This window comes from Urocampus carinirostris, chromosome 19 (genome assembly GCF_059441175.1).
Source record: "Urocampus carinirostris isolate Australia breed hairy pipefish chromosome 19, RoL_Ucar_1.0, whole genome shotgun sequence".
In the NCBI taxonomy this organism is placed as follows: domain Eukaryota; kingdom Metazoa; phylum Chordata; class Actinopteri; order Syngnathiformes; family Syngnathidae; genus Urocampus; species Urocampus carinirostris.
The window spans coordinates 20,603,570-20,617,200 of NC_142367.1; the positions used below are offsets into that span (position 1 = coordinate 20,603,570).

The 13,631-nt window shown below is 38.8% G+C and overlaps 1 protein-coding gene across 1 annotated transcript in view; it reads right to left on the reverse strand.

Annotated features, from left to right (window-relative positions):
• Nucleotides 1-16: 16 nt before the first annotated feature.
• The window catches only part of LOC148347668 (melanopsin-A-like), a 33,519-nt gene continuing 19,904 nt past the window's right edge, over nt 17-13,631 (reverse strand). Inside the window, exons 5-11 of the mRNA XM_088323235.1 lie at nt 12,546-12,717; nt 12,282-12,443; nt 11,288-11,395; nt 11,051-11,222; nt 8,546-8,650; nt 3,121-3,192; nt 17-1,834 (exon numbers count right to left, since the gene is read on the reverse strand). Of these exons, the coding sequence (XP_088179361.1) occupies nt 1,628-1,834; nt 3,121-3,192; nt 8,546-8,650; nt 11,051-11,222; nt 11,288-11,395; nt 12,282-12,443; nt 12,546-12,717 (998 nt within the window). The 3' untranslated portion in view covers nt 17-1,627. The remainder of the gene's footprint in view (nt 1,835-3,120; nt 3,193-8,545; nt 8,651-11,050; nt 11,223-11,287; nt 11,396-12,281; nt 12,444-12,545; nt 12,718-13,631) is intronic.

Here is a 13,631-nt window from a genome sequence, read left to right on the forward strand (position 1 = left end):
TTTTCTCCATTCGTGCTACAGTTTTACACAATGTAGCAACAAGTTTATTTAGAAAAATAAATAAAAACAACCATCCGATACATTTTTGTACAAACGATAAACAAACCGGGAATACATCGATCTATTACAATACATATATAAACGGCAACAGTACCCCTCTTTACATTCACAACAAGAAATATGCCAGACTAATATCTGGGGATACTAAAAATTAGAGGAAACTATGGAGGCCAAATCTCTTTTAATATAAACAGTGTATATAAGGTGCTGCAAAAATAGCCACTGTTTCCTGATACTTGTGTCCATATAGCGCATGGGTGGGCAAGGTAGAGCCTACTGCAGGTTTCTGTCGAGCCCATCAAGTATTTACAAAAGCATAGTTTTTGCTTTTTTTTTTTTTAAATCCCTGAATATGTTGGTATTTTTTTCCTTAATTTATTCATCTTATTAAACTCTTTTAAAAAAACATAACTTTACATTCTTTTACTAAACTAGTTTTTTACTGAAATGCAGTTATTAATTACAGAGTAATAAATAGTAAATGTTTCAGCGAGCGATGGATATTTCTATCTTCCACCATTAGGGTTTTAGTAATTTTTTTTTTTTGCGTGGCTGGACTTGTGCACATTTTGATATGTGTTTCTAAGCCCATCTAGACAACAGCAAGGTTTCTATCGTAATTCCCGAAATTTGATCCATTCAAAGAATTGTGACTTGGGGAGTGAAGTCAATCTAGCTGAAGTGATCCATCAAAATATTGTGCTTTAATGTGATCGTGGCTGTTGAGAGGAGAAATTGTTATAGTACTCACCCAATGCACTTTCTTCTTTCATTTTTATTTTTAGACGGATTATTTTTAGTTTTAATTTGTAGTGCGTCAGCTGGCGATTATCATGAATGACTGAGGCAGTTTTTAACACGCCATGCCACACGAGATGTACACTGTATCTGTACAAGCTCTGAAATCAATCTGTTTGATTTAAGAGTGTGTTTTATATGCACATTTAAAATAAAGTTTGATAACCAATTCAATGAAATTTTAAAAAAAGAAGATATTTTTGCGTATGACTTACTGACTGGGTAATTGACTGTTTTACTCTGTGTCGTCTTTAAATCTATTACTTTAACAGTGGAATTTTACATTATCTACTGTTGTCCATCTTCAGGCAAACATGTAAGAGAATGAAAAGCGCGATTGGATAGTCTTCAGGAAAAAAAGGATCGTTTTAGCATCCCAAAAAATTTGTTTGGGACATATATAATCTAAATATCAAGCTTTGTTTTATGTTGTAAAAAATAAGCCAAATATGTCTAAGCTTTACTGATTTAAAAAGTGCTAATATCTGATCATTAAATCAGCTAGGGCCAACTTATTAATTGTGCAAAAAAAACCTACCCACTTTATGAAAGCCATCTTCTTGTTCAAAATGTGCTGGATGATGACTTTTATGAGGGTACTAGTGCATGCTGGGACATTAAATTAGCATTGTTGGCTATTAACATGCTAATAAAAAAAAATCTGCAAGTGTCAGTCCATTAGATGGCGTGCACGCTGTTGTTCTCTAATTACATGCCACCACAAAAAAGAACAAAACATTTCTGCAGGTGTGCGTCCATTAGATGGCGCTCACGCTGTTGCGGAAGGCGAGTCCAGCCGGGCGATATCCAGCGACGCCTTGGCGACAGGGCTGAAGCTTTTGCTGTAGTTGCCAAGGTTGCCGTGAAAACCGGGCGGGCTGTGCAATATAGACGGGGTGGATATGGACGTGATGATAATGGCGGGCTTGGGCTTGCAGACAAGCCGAGGGCCAAACTCGTCTGTTGCTCGACTTAGCTGAAAAACAAATATTTCCTGTGATCTTTAAAGGTGCTTTGTTTAAGGTGTCCTTCATAAAGTTGAAAGTGAAATCTTTTCTCTTGAGTATGTGTTAACAATGCTCGGGTCTCGGGGCCCTTATGCTTATTTTTTTTACTTTACCTATTTGGTTTTATCTTACTTCAGCAAAGCTGTTTGGGGCGGAACACATTAGTCAAGAGGAATGGGGGGGGGGGTGTTCTGGGCAGAGCTTGATGATAAAAAGTTGTTTTGTTTGACCGATCTCGCCTTTCCCATTTTGGCTCTTGGTCACTGATAGCAGACGACGTCATCGTAGATTGATTATATTGTCATGGTATTCTGCATAGGCTGTCTTGCTGTGAGTAAATGGGTCCCATGTTGTGTTTGTAAGGTGTGTTGTTGCTTATTTAGGGGAATTGCAATCGTCAATAACGGGAGCAATTTATTGATGTTAACAGGTATGCATTGGTGTCTTGTTGCTTTGTTGATTAATGTGCATTTTTGTATAGCAGGGTACCAATGTACACTTGTTAGTGTCAATGATAGCATGATTATATAGGTGGTCTATTTGGAAAAACTATAGCTCAAGGGAACTCAGATGAATTAAAACACAAGATAAGTAACTTATTTATTTCCTTCTATCTTTCTTTTTTTTAACATAGAGGCTTTTTGTTCCTTCATTTGTTAAATCTACATTGTGCTCGACAGGCAAAAGTTCGTTTCATATATCCAAAGGTGTGTATGAAAGTGTGCTACTTGACTTGAGTCAACAAGATAGTTTCACAGGCTGTGAAAATAGGCTTAAGTGGTATGGAGTTATGGCAGGCATTCAATACTCTGCTAGTGTTTTTGGTGTCAGGGGAAGACATGGAAGTGGTCAAAGATGATTGCCGCACTAATCGGTGGCACTGATGAATCGAGCGTCTTTTTTCACCAAGTGGACCCGTTAGACTCGCTCTTTATCGATCAAATCATTTCCTTTCTGTTTGAGGAACGAGCGTGCATTTGATTGGACCTTTGGGATAAAAGCTCAGCTTTTCATTCATTGCAAAGGTCAGAGTCGTTCAGATGTGAGAAGAAAAACAAGCCTCTAACGTGAGGGGTCCGAAGTTTGGCCCTAGGTGCTTGTGCTGCCTGCTGAGCGTTTTTTTCAGTTTTTATTATGATTTTTATCAGACAGTATCATAGAAATTAAAGGTCTGCTGCATGGCCTCCAGAAAAGGTTAGTACAGACAAATATTTAAAACAAATATGTGGACAATTTTGTGTCTCATGAATCTTACACTGGCTGGAAGGTGAGTCTTTGGCAGGAGGCCCAGAACCGACATGGAGATGTCCTCGGGTTCCGAGAGACTCTGAGCACACGAAAACAGTGCATTACACCACAAAATAGGCATGTCGTTTAGGTTACTTTTTTAATCGACAAAAAGTTAAAAACTATGCTACTCAATGTTATTGCATGCAAGTGGAAACGTGTTTCTTATTCAAGATGTGAGTTTTTTTGAATTTGAAAAGAACTGCCCCATAGTTGACAATTGTACTAAAAAAGTGGAAAAAGATGATACCAATAAACATGACCTTTTTTTTTTAGATGAAATACCATTTGTTAATTCGTGTGTAATGTGCAATCTTGTGAAACGCAAACTCCTTATTTTTTAAATTACAAACCAGTAGAAAAATGGTTTCACTTTCTCTCAGCTCAGACTAAGCATTGTAAATGACAAGTTGTTAAATGCATGCGGCCATGATTTAAATCATTCAATGACAACGTGAAAGATGAACATAATGCCAAAATAAAATTCACAATGTATTCATATAATGTCCTTCAAAGTCCAAGTCATCATCAGATGCACCAAAGGGTTATTTCCCTCGTCGTGATTTCTTGTGGCGTTTATTTATATCTTTCAGGACGGCACTGTTTTCTTCCCAAATATTTATCTCTGTCACCGTGATTCAAAATGATGCGACAATGAATGCCTTTTCTATATCACTGGTGATCCAGTGTTGGGATTTGGCGCTCGCACCGCTGCAACCCGGGTTCGATTCCCGCTGTATTCAATGTTTTGTGATTGTGATCAGCAATATTGTTCAACTGATCAACTGAGAAGAAAAAAACATTTTCATTTCAGTTAGTGATAGTCATCCAGATGTGAGTTAGGATTATTGCATGGAAGTGAAAGTATGAGAGCAGAGATTACATGTTCTGAAAATACTACAGATTAGGGAATACGAGACCAAATTTGAGAGGTCAGACGGAAAACATCATCAAATGCTGTCGTAGTCCTCTTGTTCCAATAAGGGAATTGGGCAGTAAGGCGTAATGCAAGTGGTGGATTAAATCTGAAACTCCCAGATTACTGGATTAGTTTTTGGACCTGTTGTAATGGAGGCCTCTTGGAATCTGCTGTGTGTGTGTTGGGTGAACTAAGATGATTACATAGAGAGACGGAAATGCTCTAAATAACGGCTGTCCCACAATAAAAGAACGCATGATGGCACGCCCATGAAATAACTCAACTGACCTCTTCAGGTCCCCTTCACTGTTACATTTTATGCGCCATTCACTCGGTAATGGACCAGAAATGTCATAAAACATTCAATTAACACAATATTCATCATTTAAGGTATTAGTCTAGGGGCAAAAAACATCTTTCTGTAGCTGCAAAAAAAAGCCTTATAATGAATGCCCATCCTGTGTATATATAGTGTATGTGATCGCTATATTAGCCTCTACTCTCTTTTTGACTCACTTGGATGCAGCACATCCTCTGGAGAATGATGCACCACGTGACTACTCTGTTGTAAGATACCACCTCAAGTTTAACTTTATTACAATATTAATAATTTTCGATATTTTTCATTGCTTTGATAAAATTAAAGAAACACCATAAACCATTCCAATTTTGGATGTCATTATAATTGTGAGGATTAAAAAACAAAAAACAAAATGTACTTGCATAATGTGTCACTTAACTGGGCAACAAAAAGAGTGCAATAAAACAGCATGCTTGTAAAGCTAAATAAAATCAATTAAATACAATTTAAGTTTGATTTCTGTGTAAATGTCACAAATCTGTGCATAAGGTAAACGCAACAGTATCCTCTTCTCTTATTGTCATTCAAATATATAAAGACAAAAATCTTAAACCGCTGAAAAGAAACTGCTACTTTGTTACTCAAAAGTGCATTTCAGGATTGTATTTATTTGGGACTTCTGTGTTGAAATTGAGGCTGTAGCGAAAGGTTGAGTTGCATTGTGATGCTGCCCCTTTAAAAGGGGCAGAGTTTGCACTACGTTCAGCACTAACGCAGGGAACACGGGAGAAAAGAAAACAAGCCGAGGGAAAAAAAGCAGTGAAGTAGTCAAATGTAAATGTAAATGGTCTGCTTTTATATAGCGCTTTTCAAGTCAATGAAGACCTCCCAAAGTGCTTTTACATTGTGCTTCACACATAGTTGAAATGTAATAATCTTCACATTTTTACAGAATTGAAAAAAATGTAAATTTTTTTGCACATATGTCATCCTACAGAAACCATATTACGCCCCCAACTTTTGCAATTTGTAAACATTTTTGGAAAAGCCCCAGGGAGCCACTAGCGCTAAAGAGCCACATGCAACTCCTGAGCCGGTGAGGGTCTACGGAAAGGGTCGAAGATTTTAAAATGTTTTTATTTTTCAAATTCTACTATCAACAAATAAAATGCCTGTTGCCCAAAGTAAATCGAATGCCGTTCTTGAACTGTTTGGAGAATATGAACAGTTTTGCTGTCTTTTGAAAGATAAGACTCTGAAGTATTGTCGCTAACTGAAATAATCACTGCAAGTGCTACTAAACATTGAGTGAGTGACCTGAGTTGGAACACAAAGAAATAGAAGGTTTTATTCTTGCCTGAATTTGTTTTTTGGAATCTAATCCCTGCAGATGAGTGTAGCAAGGCAATCTTTGCTTGAAAAGACAACATGAAGCCTTACCTGTTACTTTGTCAAATTGGACAAAAATGTGAAAAACTGAACATTGTATTTTACACATTTTTCTAAGGGTAGGTCTAGCCTTTTCCAAGAGTGGCCATTTGGAGACGATAAGTTTACATCTATCAAACCTCTAAAACTATTTTAATTCATTAGACATTTTGTAAGAGTTGTAAATGTTTAACTTTTCTTTCCAGAACTCAACGATTGTGCACACTTGTGCGTAATAATTGTGCCTAAAAATGAAACACGATTAGTGTTACACATGTTTATTTTGGGGTCTAATACCTTCCGAACATCTGCGTACCGTTCTTTCGAGAATTTCATTGTTTAATGTGTCAATCATCATTTGAATCTTACTGCAGGCTAAACGTATTCGGAGCTATAAGAGGCAATCCTCGTTTTATCAAACAAGCCTGCTATCGGCCAAGAGTGGTGTCAAACAAAAGGTCAAGGGCTAATGTCCATAGTGGAAATATTGTTACGAGTCGGTTTATTTGTAAATGGAAATGATATGGCGAAACGACCGGATCACAATGAAGCAGTTATGCTTTTAGGCAGATTTTTTATCTGTCGGCATTATCGTGTGTTTTTTAGTAAATGTTGTACATGGTTGAATTAATTGGATGCAACGACTACATGTTTGCAGAATATCAACTCATGAGCTATACTCGAAGACGTATTGGTAAGCTATCACAGCTTTATGGTTTCAAACTGATGGTGATGTTTTTGTGATTAATGCATTTTTAAATTGTCGGGATATCCTGAATCCTAAGAGTTAAGTTTTCCAATGGTGTGTGGCATGACATATTTCAGTGACTGGTAGCATTGTACGGACACATTTGTTTATCAACAAACAAGTACTCACAAAAAAACAAAACAAATTCACTTTTTGGCTTGCCAGCCGTCAGAAGAGGTCAAACAAATTCAATGCAATAATGCAGAACTAAGTACAATTATAAATAATACATTTAATTTGATTCAATGAAAACAACAATAAACTTAAAAAAAAATGAGCAGCAATTAAGCTAATTATATATGCATTATACTTTTTATGCATTTAAGTTCTCTCAAACAAAAACATAGGGCCTATTTGTCATCACAGCAAAAAAAACTACTGTGGCCTGTTCAGAATAAGAACGAAGATGAGATTGGTACAAAAAATCGGCTCATTTTGTAGGGGATTAGCCAATTTCTAATCGGTTGAAATCAGATAAACGTGGGCCAATTAATTGGTCCACTGATTGACCCCTGCTAAAAGCCAGTGCAAGACAAACAGACATGCAAAGCCAGAAGCAAATATTCAAAGAGACATGTGATGGAGATTCAGGGCTGTGTGACCTACTCTATGACTAGACCTTTCTGTCTTGAGTCAGCAGCTCTTTTCTGTTTTAGGAACGGCTAACAAGTAGGACTTTTTCCTTCGTTCAACCACACCTCACCCTGCATCACAGTTATACCATTCATAAGGAAAAAGGCATCCAAGCACAGCTCTTGCTTTTTGTTGCTTGGGGCATCTTCTTTTCATTTTATTTTGATAGTTGAGTGAAATGCATGCTCAATCAGATTCAGGTGATCGACTTACCCGTTTAATGACATTCTACTTGTTTGCATGCAAAAACTGTGAGGTTACTTTTGCAGTAAGACAAGCATTTCCTTCCTATTCCTTTATTGAATTGATTCACCTCATTGGATAGCCAAATGCACACTTGGCTGCAACCGTGTGCGACACCACTGGACATGGGCATTTTGCTTTGGGTATCGGGTGTGCGGGGGCACTTTTTTGGGGAGAAACGCCACGGTGCCTGATTGGGCTGCACAATTTTGGGGATAAAAACTGATTGCGATTTTTCAGATCAGTTGTGCAATTTCAGTGTAATTTTGAATCTAAAAAGAATAATGTATTTTCTGCGATCGTTTTTTTTTTGTGAGTACTTAATCGGCCTCTTCTTAAAGTTTCTTTATTTTCCTAATTCTGAGATTTTTTAGTTTTTCCTTGCCCTCATGTAGGTTTCAGATCATGAGATGTTGCAATGTTGGTCTGTGCAGCCCTTTGAGAATTTGTGATTAAGGGCTATACAAATGAGCATGACTTGACTGACATGCTTTAACCTTAAGAAAATGGCACCCTCTTTTGAGGAGCTTTTTTAGCGTTGTTGTCTGCTCTCATGAGACACTTGTCGCGTAGCGTACTGCTTGCAAACTTTGCCTCACCTTTATTGGCTATTACCGTTACAACTAGTCTCTAATTTGCTGTTAAAACCCAAACTGTGACAATTCTGGTTGGCCAAACATTCCACCACTCACAAACACGGAGCAATGAATCCTTGAAAAAAAACCTAGTGTCTTGCGATTAGACAATTGCACTATGTCACATTGCAATGTCTATTAGGTTTCAGTTAATTGCACAACCCTAGTGCCAAAGCTGTCATATTAAACATTTTTGATAATTATGGCTCACCAAAATCCTCACACCGACCTACTCTTTTCCACAACGCATGTGCTTTAAATACAAAACACTGCGGTGACTGCAGGAAACATTGATGACGCCCCTCTTTACGCGGTTGGCGTCAGGTGTGCGTCGGGCTTTAGGTCTCCAATTAGATGGATGAGTGACTATAGATAAAAAGATAATTTCAGAAATTTCCAATTGTGACTGAAAGTGTTTGATTGTGCTGCACTGTAAAGATGAGCAATCATAAACCCAAGGCTCGATCGATGTTTCAAAATCCTTACTTTTAACCTCTGGCTAGAACGGCGCACATATCTGATGTCACAGGACACCCGATGGTTTAGTGTTGCTGGGAAGCAGCTGTCGTCCTCCATGTCAGAAATGCGGGCCTGGAAGAGAACCACGATAATAAATGAGGTCCAAGACCAAACATTAGGGGGCAGAGACAGAAGAGGTAGGTGGCATACTATCAGGCAGTGCTTTTCAATTATTTACTGGCAATTCCACCCTAAGAATAAGAAAATACCCGCCACCAAAACACCCTGTGCTCCTGCGACTGTAAATATTATCATTTGTCTTTACATTATTGTCTTACCTCTGGATGGTGTACCAGTACATATACTCTTCTATGAGTGGGGTTTAAAATTAGTGGGGGTAAAATGAAAATACTGAAGGAATCATGTCATAAACAGATATTAACAATATTACGACCTATGAGTTGGTTATATTTTAAAGACATTGAAAAATAACAACCAACTTTTGCATCCAAGGATTAAGTGCACTTCTGCTTAACACTGTATAATCATTTGTAACGTATAAGACGGGGACCGGGAACCTATGGCTTGCGAGCCATAAATGGCATTTTTGAAGAGTAAATCTGGCTCATAGAGAACTTGAATTCTGCACATTTCTCTGGCGTTCCAAGGACAAGTGAACAGATACTGATTTGAGTACTTGCTAAGTTGAAGCACAATGAAGTGGTTAGGTTCAGTTGAGTTTATATAGGGCACATTCTTAACTACATTTTACAGTCAGGGTGTCACACCAACATGCCCCGTTTAGGCAGTATGTTGCGAAGAAATCCTTTAAATGGAAGCTCATTAAACTATGTATGTTCACTGTTGAGATACTTAATAATATAAACCCACAGAAGACATTGTTGACATCCCAAGTCACCAGCAAACCCCTCAAAGCAATTTGATTGGATGAGCAGTAGAGGTAGGCACACAGCACAAAAACTCCCTTTGCTTTCTCGCTCAGTGCAGTCTGTGCAGAAGGTAAATACAACAATATCTTTAATGTTAGCAGTATTTTGTTACGTTTTCATAAAAGAATTTTGCTTGCACCTTGTTTTAAAACATTACTTCGGACGAAAATGACGGGTGAAAATGAGCCTAATTGCGGTATGGAGACAAATGTTAATTCGCATATTTAAATTAATTTGAGACACACGCTCTGGCCTTATTTCTTCATAAATTCTATCAAATCATCAAATGCACAGTGAAATAAAATATGCTGAAGAATTAGCTTTTGTCTGGAGTACGGGTTTGGCGGTTTTGTTGAATTTTTACTTGAAGAATTGGTGCAGCTTTCTTAAAAAAATCTAAAATATTTTAGCTTTTATGGCACTTAGGGTGGTATAACCGCAAAAATGGCTTTTTTTTAACTATAACAGATGAGATTTATAGATCAATTAAACTTCAATAATAAAATACTCGTACTTAAACATTTTGACTATGTTGAACTATATTATATTCAAAAATTTAAAATGCAGTCAACCTGATCACCAACATCAATAAATGAATAAATACATTAAATAAATAAATAACAAGCACAATAATAACTTTAATCCTTAAAATAAAATAATCTTGATTTTTCTTTTGGTTCAAACAAAGATGTTGTCTGGATGAAAGGCAATAATGAGCAAGCTTTCAATACTGTACAATGGTTTTAGAAGCGGGACACAGCAACTCTCAGCTCTTGCTCAATCAAATGATGCCTGCAACGCTCGCTGGTATACTAAAGCCGCAAAGCAGGATGATTGTTGGCAATGATTATGATTATTTGGCACCAAGGACGTAGGTTTAGGGTTGGCCTTGGTAAGGATCAAACCACAACAAAACATAAGCCTCACACAAAACCTGATTTAACCCTTTCTGCACTGCTTGAACAATTGATCTTTTTATTCAGTGATCACGTCAAAGTGGTCGGGACGAAACAATGATGGCCCTATACTGGTGGTCCATGTCAAATCGTCGCCCATAATCAGCACATTTTCACTGAAAAAATAAAACAAGTGTCGTATCAGCATGATTGGCGAGTAATGTCTCAAGTGACAGCCTTATTTATTTGGTTGCATCCTGTCTGCTGTCGACATTTTTAAACATAGCAAGTATTTCCTCGTCTAACAGTGGCTGCAGTGAAGCTAACCTCTTCATATGCCTCCTTAAACTTCCTCATCTTAGCTTTTGGGAGACTTTAGTTGTCATCTTTATCCCCGTCTCTTCTGCCTGTCCCCTTTATAGCCGTTAAATATTCTTTCACGGGGTCACTTTACGATCTGCAACTTCATATTCATTCTTTGTTTTATGTATGTGCAATGCATGGATGATACATTGCCTAGCGCGCATTACCAATAAGAGCCCTATTGCCTTCTAAGGTAGTGAATGTTAAATTGCTCACTTCATCCTAGGACCATAATGAAATTCCCGATGCCGAATGAACCCACCAGGGGGGCTTGCCCCACTATTTGAGAACCACTGCCATAAGGGGACACGAGTAACACTCACTGATTCACTGTCGGATAGCGAGGACCGGGCGGGCTTGCTTTGGCGGTTGCTCTCAGATTGGCTGGTGAGTGTGGAGCGGCGGGTGGACTGAAAGCTGCTGCTGCTGAAGCGTTCGCGCACTCGCACACACAACAGTGCGCCCAGGTAGGGCACGTAGCGGCTCAGCGCAGACCTGAAACATCCAGGCACCCGGGTTAATTTGGAGCGGTAGATGTTCTCTGCCAGTTAGCTTAATACCTGTATTTAGGGTGCGTGATGGCATAGATGATTGGGTTGTGGATGGCGGATGCTTTGGCGATGACTGCCGGGACGGAGTTCATGTACGGAGTGAGCTGATCGGCATACCTAATAAAAATGGGGCGCACATAATGGTATTCAAAACATAACTTTAGCTCCAACATTTTAGGAAACAAATTATTTGTTAGGCAGTGACAGTGGTTGGGGCCCCATAGACGGTCATTATTCAAACTAAAAATACATTGCCAAAAACTTTCTACACCCATAATCTTCCCTTTTCTTTAAGACCTGAAAATATTTTTTTTTTAGGGATAATAACCATCTCATCTCATCTCATTAGCCGTACCGCTTATCCTCATTAGGGTCGCGGGGGGGCTGGAGCCCATCCCAGCCATCTTCGGGCAGTGGGCAGGGGACACCCTGAACTGGTTGCCAACCAATGGCAGGGCACACGGGGACAGACAACTAATTCGCTCATTCACACCTAGGGACAATTTGGACCGGCCAATTCACCTGAAATGCATGTTTTTGGAACGTGGGAGGAAACCGGAGTGCCCGGAGGAAACCCACGCAAGCACGACTAAAGTTTTATTCCAATCTGATAAATGCATTTCTTTGATTTATTACCAAGATCATTTAATAGAGACTAAAGAAATTTGCAAATATTTACAGTTGACATCTGAAATTCTGAAGGATTTAAAGAATATGATATTATGATTATTTGATTGGAAAGTTTTCTTGAGATCTCCGATGCCAAATCATATCATAGCGTTTTTAATACTGTGTTTAAGCTCTGTGTACTACTGCATTTGGCTCAGAAGAATTTGAGTCCTGCGCCTTCGTCGTGCTGTCGAAGAGATGGCTCTCTTTTTTAGTTTGCTTTGATCAAATCCTACACATTTTCTGTACCTTTATTAACAATGCTAAGTTAAAAAAAATTGCTTTTCCTCCCCAAAATTAAATGCAATGTGTTGTGCGTGACATTCAGACCTACCCAGCAAAAGCGGTGAGAGCGGTGCAGGAATAAGGCGCCCAAGAGATGATAAAGAGCAGGATAACGATCAGTGCGATCTTAGCCATCTTCCACTCACTCTTCATCTTGTGGAACCTCTTTGCCGACTCTCTGGTACCCACGCAGTTGATCTTCTCGAAGGCCCTGCTCAGCATCAGCAACGTTTTGCGTTTTAGTTTGCACTCGCACGAAGCCGTGTAATTGGTTACTTCACGCTACTGTTCATCTCGGATCGGTTTTACTGACTGGGTGGTGTGCCGGATGGCCCTGAAGATGCAGCAGTAGCAGAAGATGATGACGAAGAGCGGGATGAAGAAAACAAAGGTGAATAGCAGCATAGTGTAGGAGCGCACGGCTGGCGTGAACGTCATGTAGTCCCACGAACAAGATGTCATGAGACCCTCCGGGACGTAAGCGCCTGGAACATACAGTACTTCCAACAATTATTTTTTTTGGGGGGGGGTGAGGGCTCCTGCTGTTATATTTGTTCACTGTCAATTTTTAATACAGACTATTATTTACCCCCTAACAAAGGTAAATTAAAAAGTCATGGCCTTGCAGTAGCTCCCCCTTTAGGCATGTGGCGCTCTATGTAATTCCCAAGTTCATACATGCCAAGAGCTGACCCAATTCTTTTTAAAACATATTTTTATTGTGGATCCATCTTTAGGAGGCTTTAGTCGTGCCTGCACTGTTTCCGACTCTTAATAGGTTCGGTTTAAAATGGCAGACCATTCATTATTTGGTTATGCCTGACTGAAGCTCCAACTAATTATAAATCTAATGAGAGAAATAATTCAGAAACGCAACTGCACTGAATGAACAAAACATGCTGTGAAACGTATTAATACACCCCCCCCGTAATGTTACACTTGTAATTATTACCAAGTACATGTTAACCTTTTTTAGAATGAGTTTTCATTACCAATATTCTCACAACTGGTGAATTTATATTTTGTAATCTCCAAGTCGCTGCCCCCCCCAACCCCCCTCCTTTATTTTTGGTTATCCACAACTCTTTTATCGCATAACATACTGGAAATCATGTTCAATTTTTCTTTTAGCTCGCCATCTCTCCTAACTCGGCCGCCTGCATAACTGCCTCTATTACCAGCAATTACAGGAATTATATACTGAGCATTAATAAACAACTGACGTTTTGCGCTCGTGTTTGAGTGCTGACCGCAGAGACTGATGTGAGGATAGAAACACAAAACAGAGCAATTTTTACCAACTCTTTGAACTGCGTACGTGTGCTGGACAGCCTGTCATGTTAAAAGTAATCCCAAATTCTTAAACATGCAAAATGTGAGGAAATAGTACATGGTATAT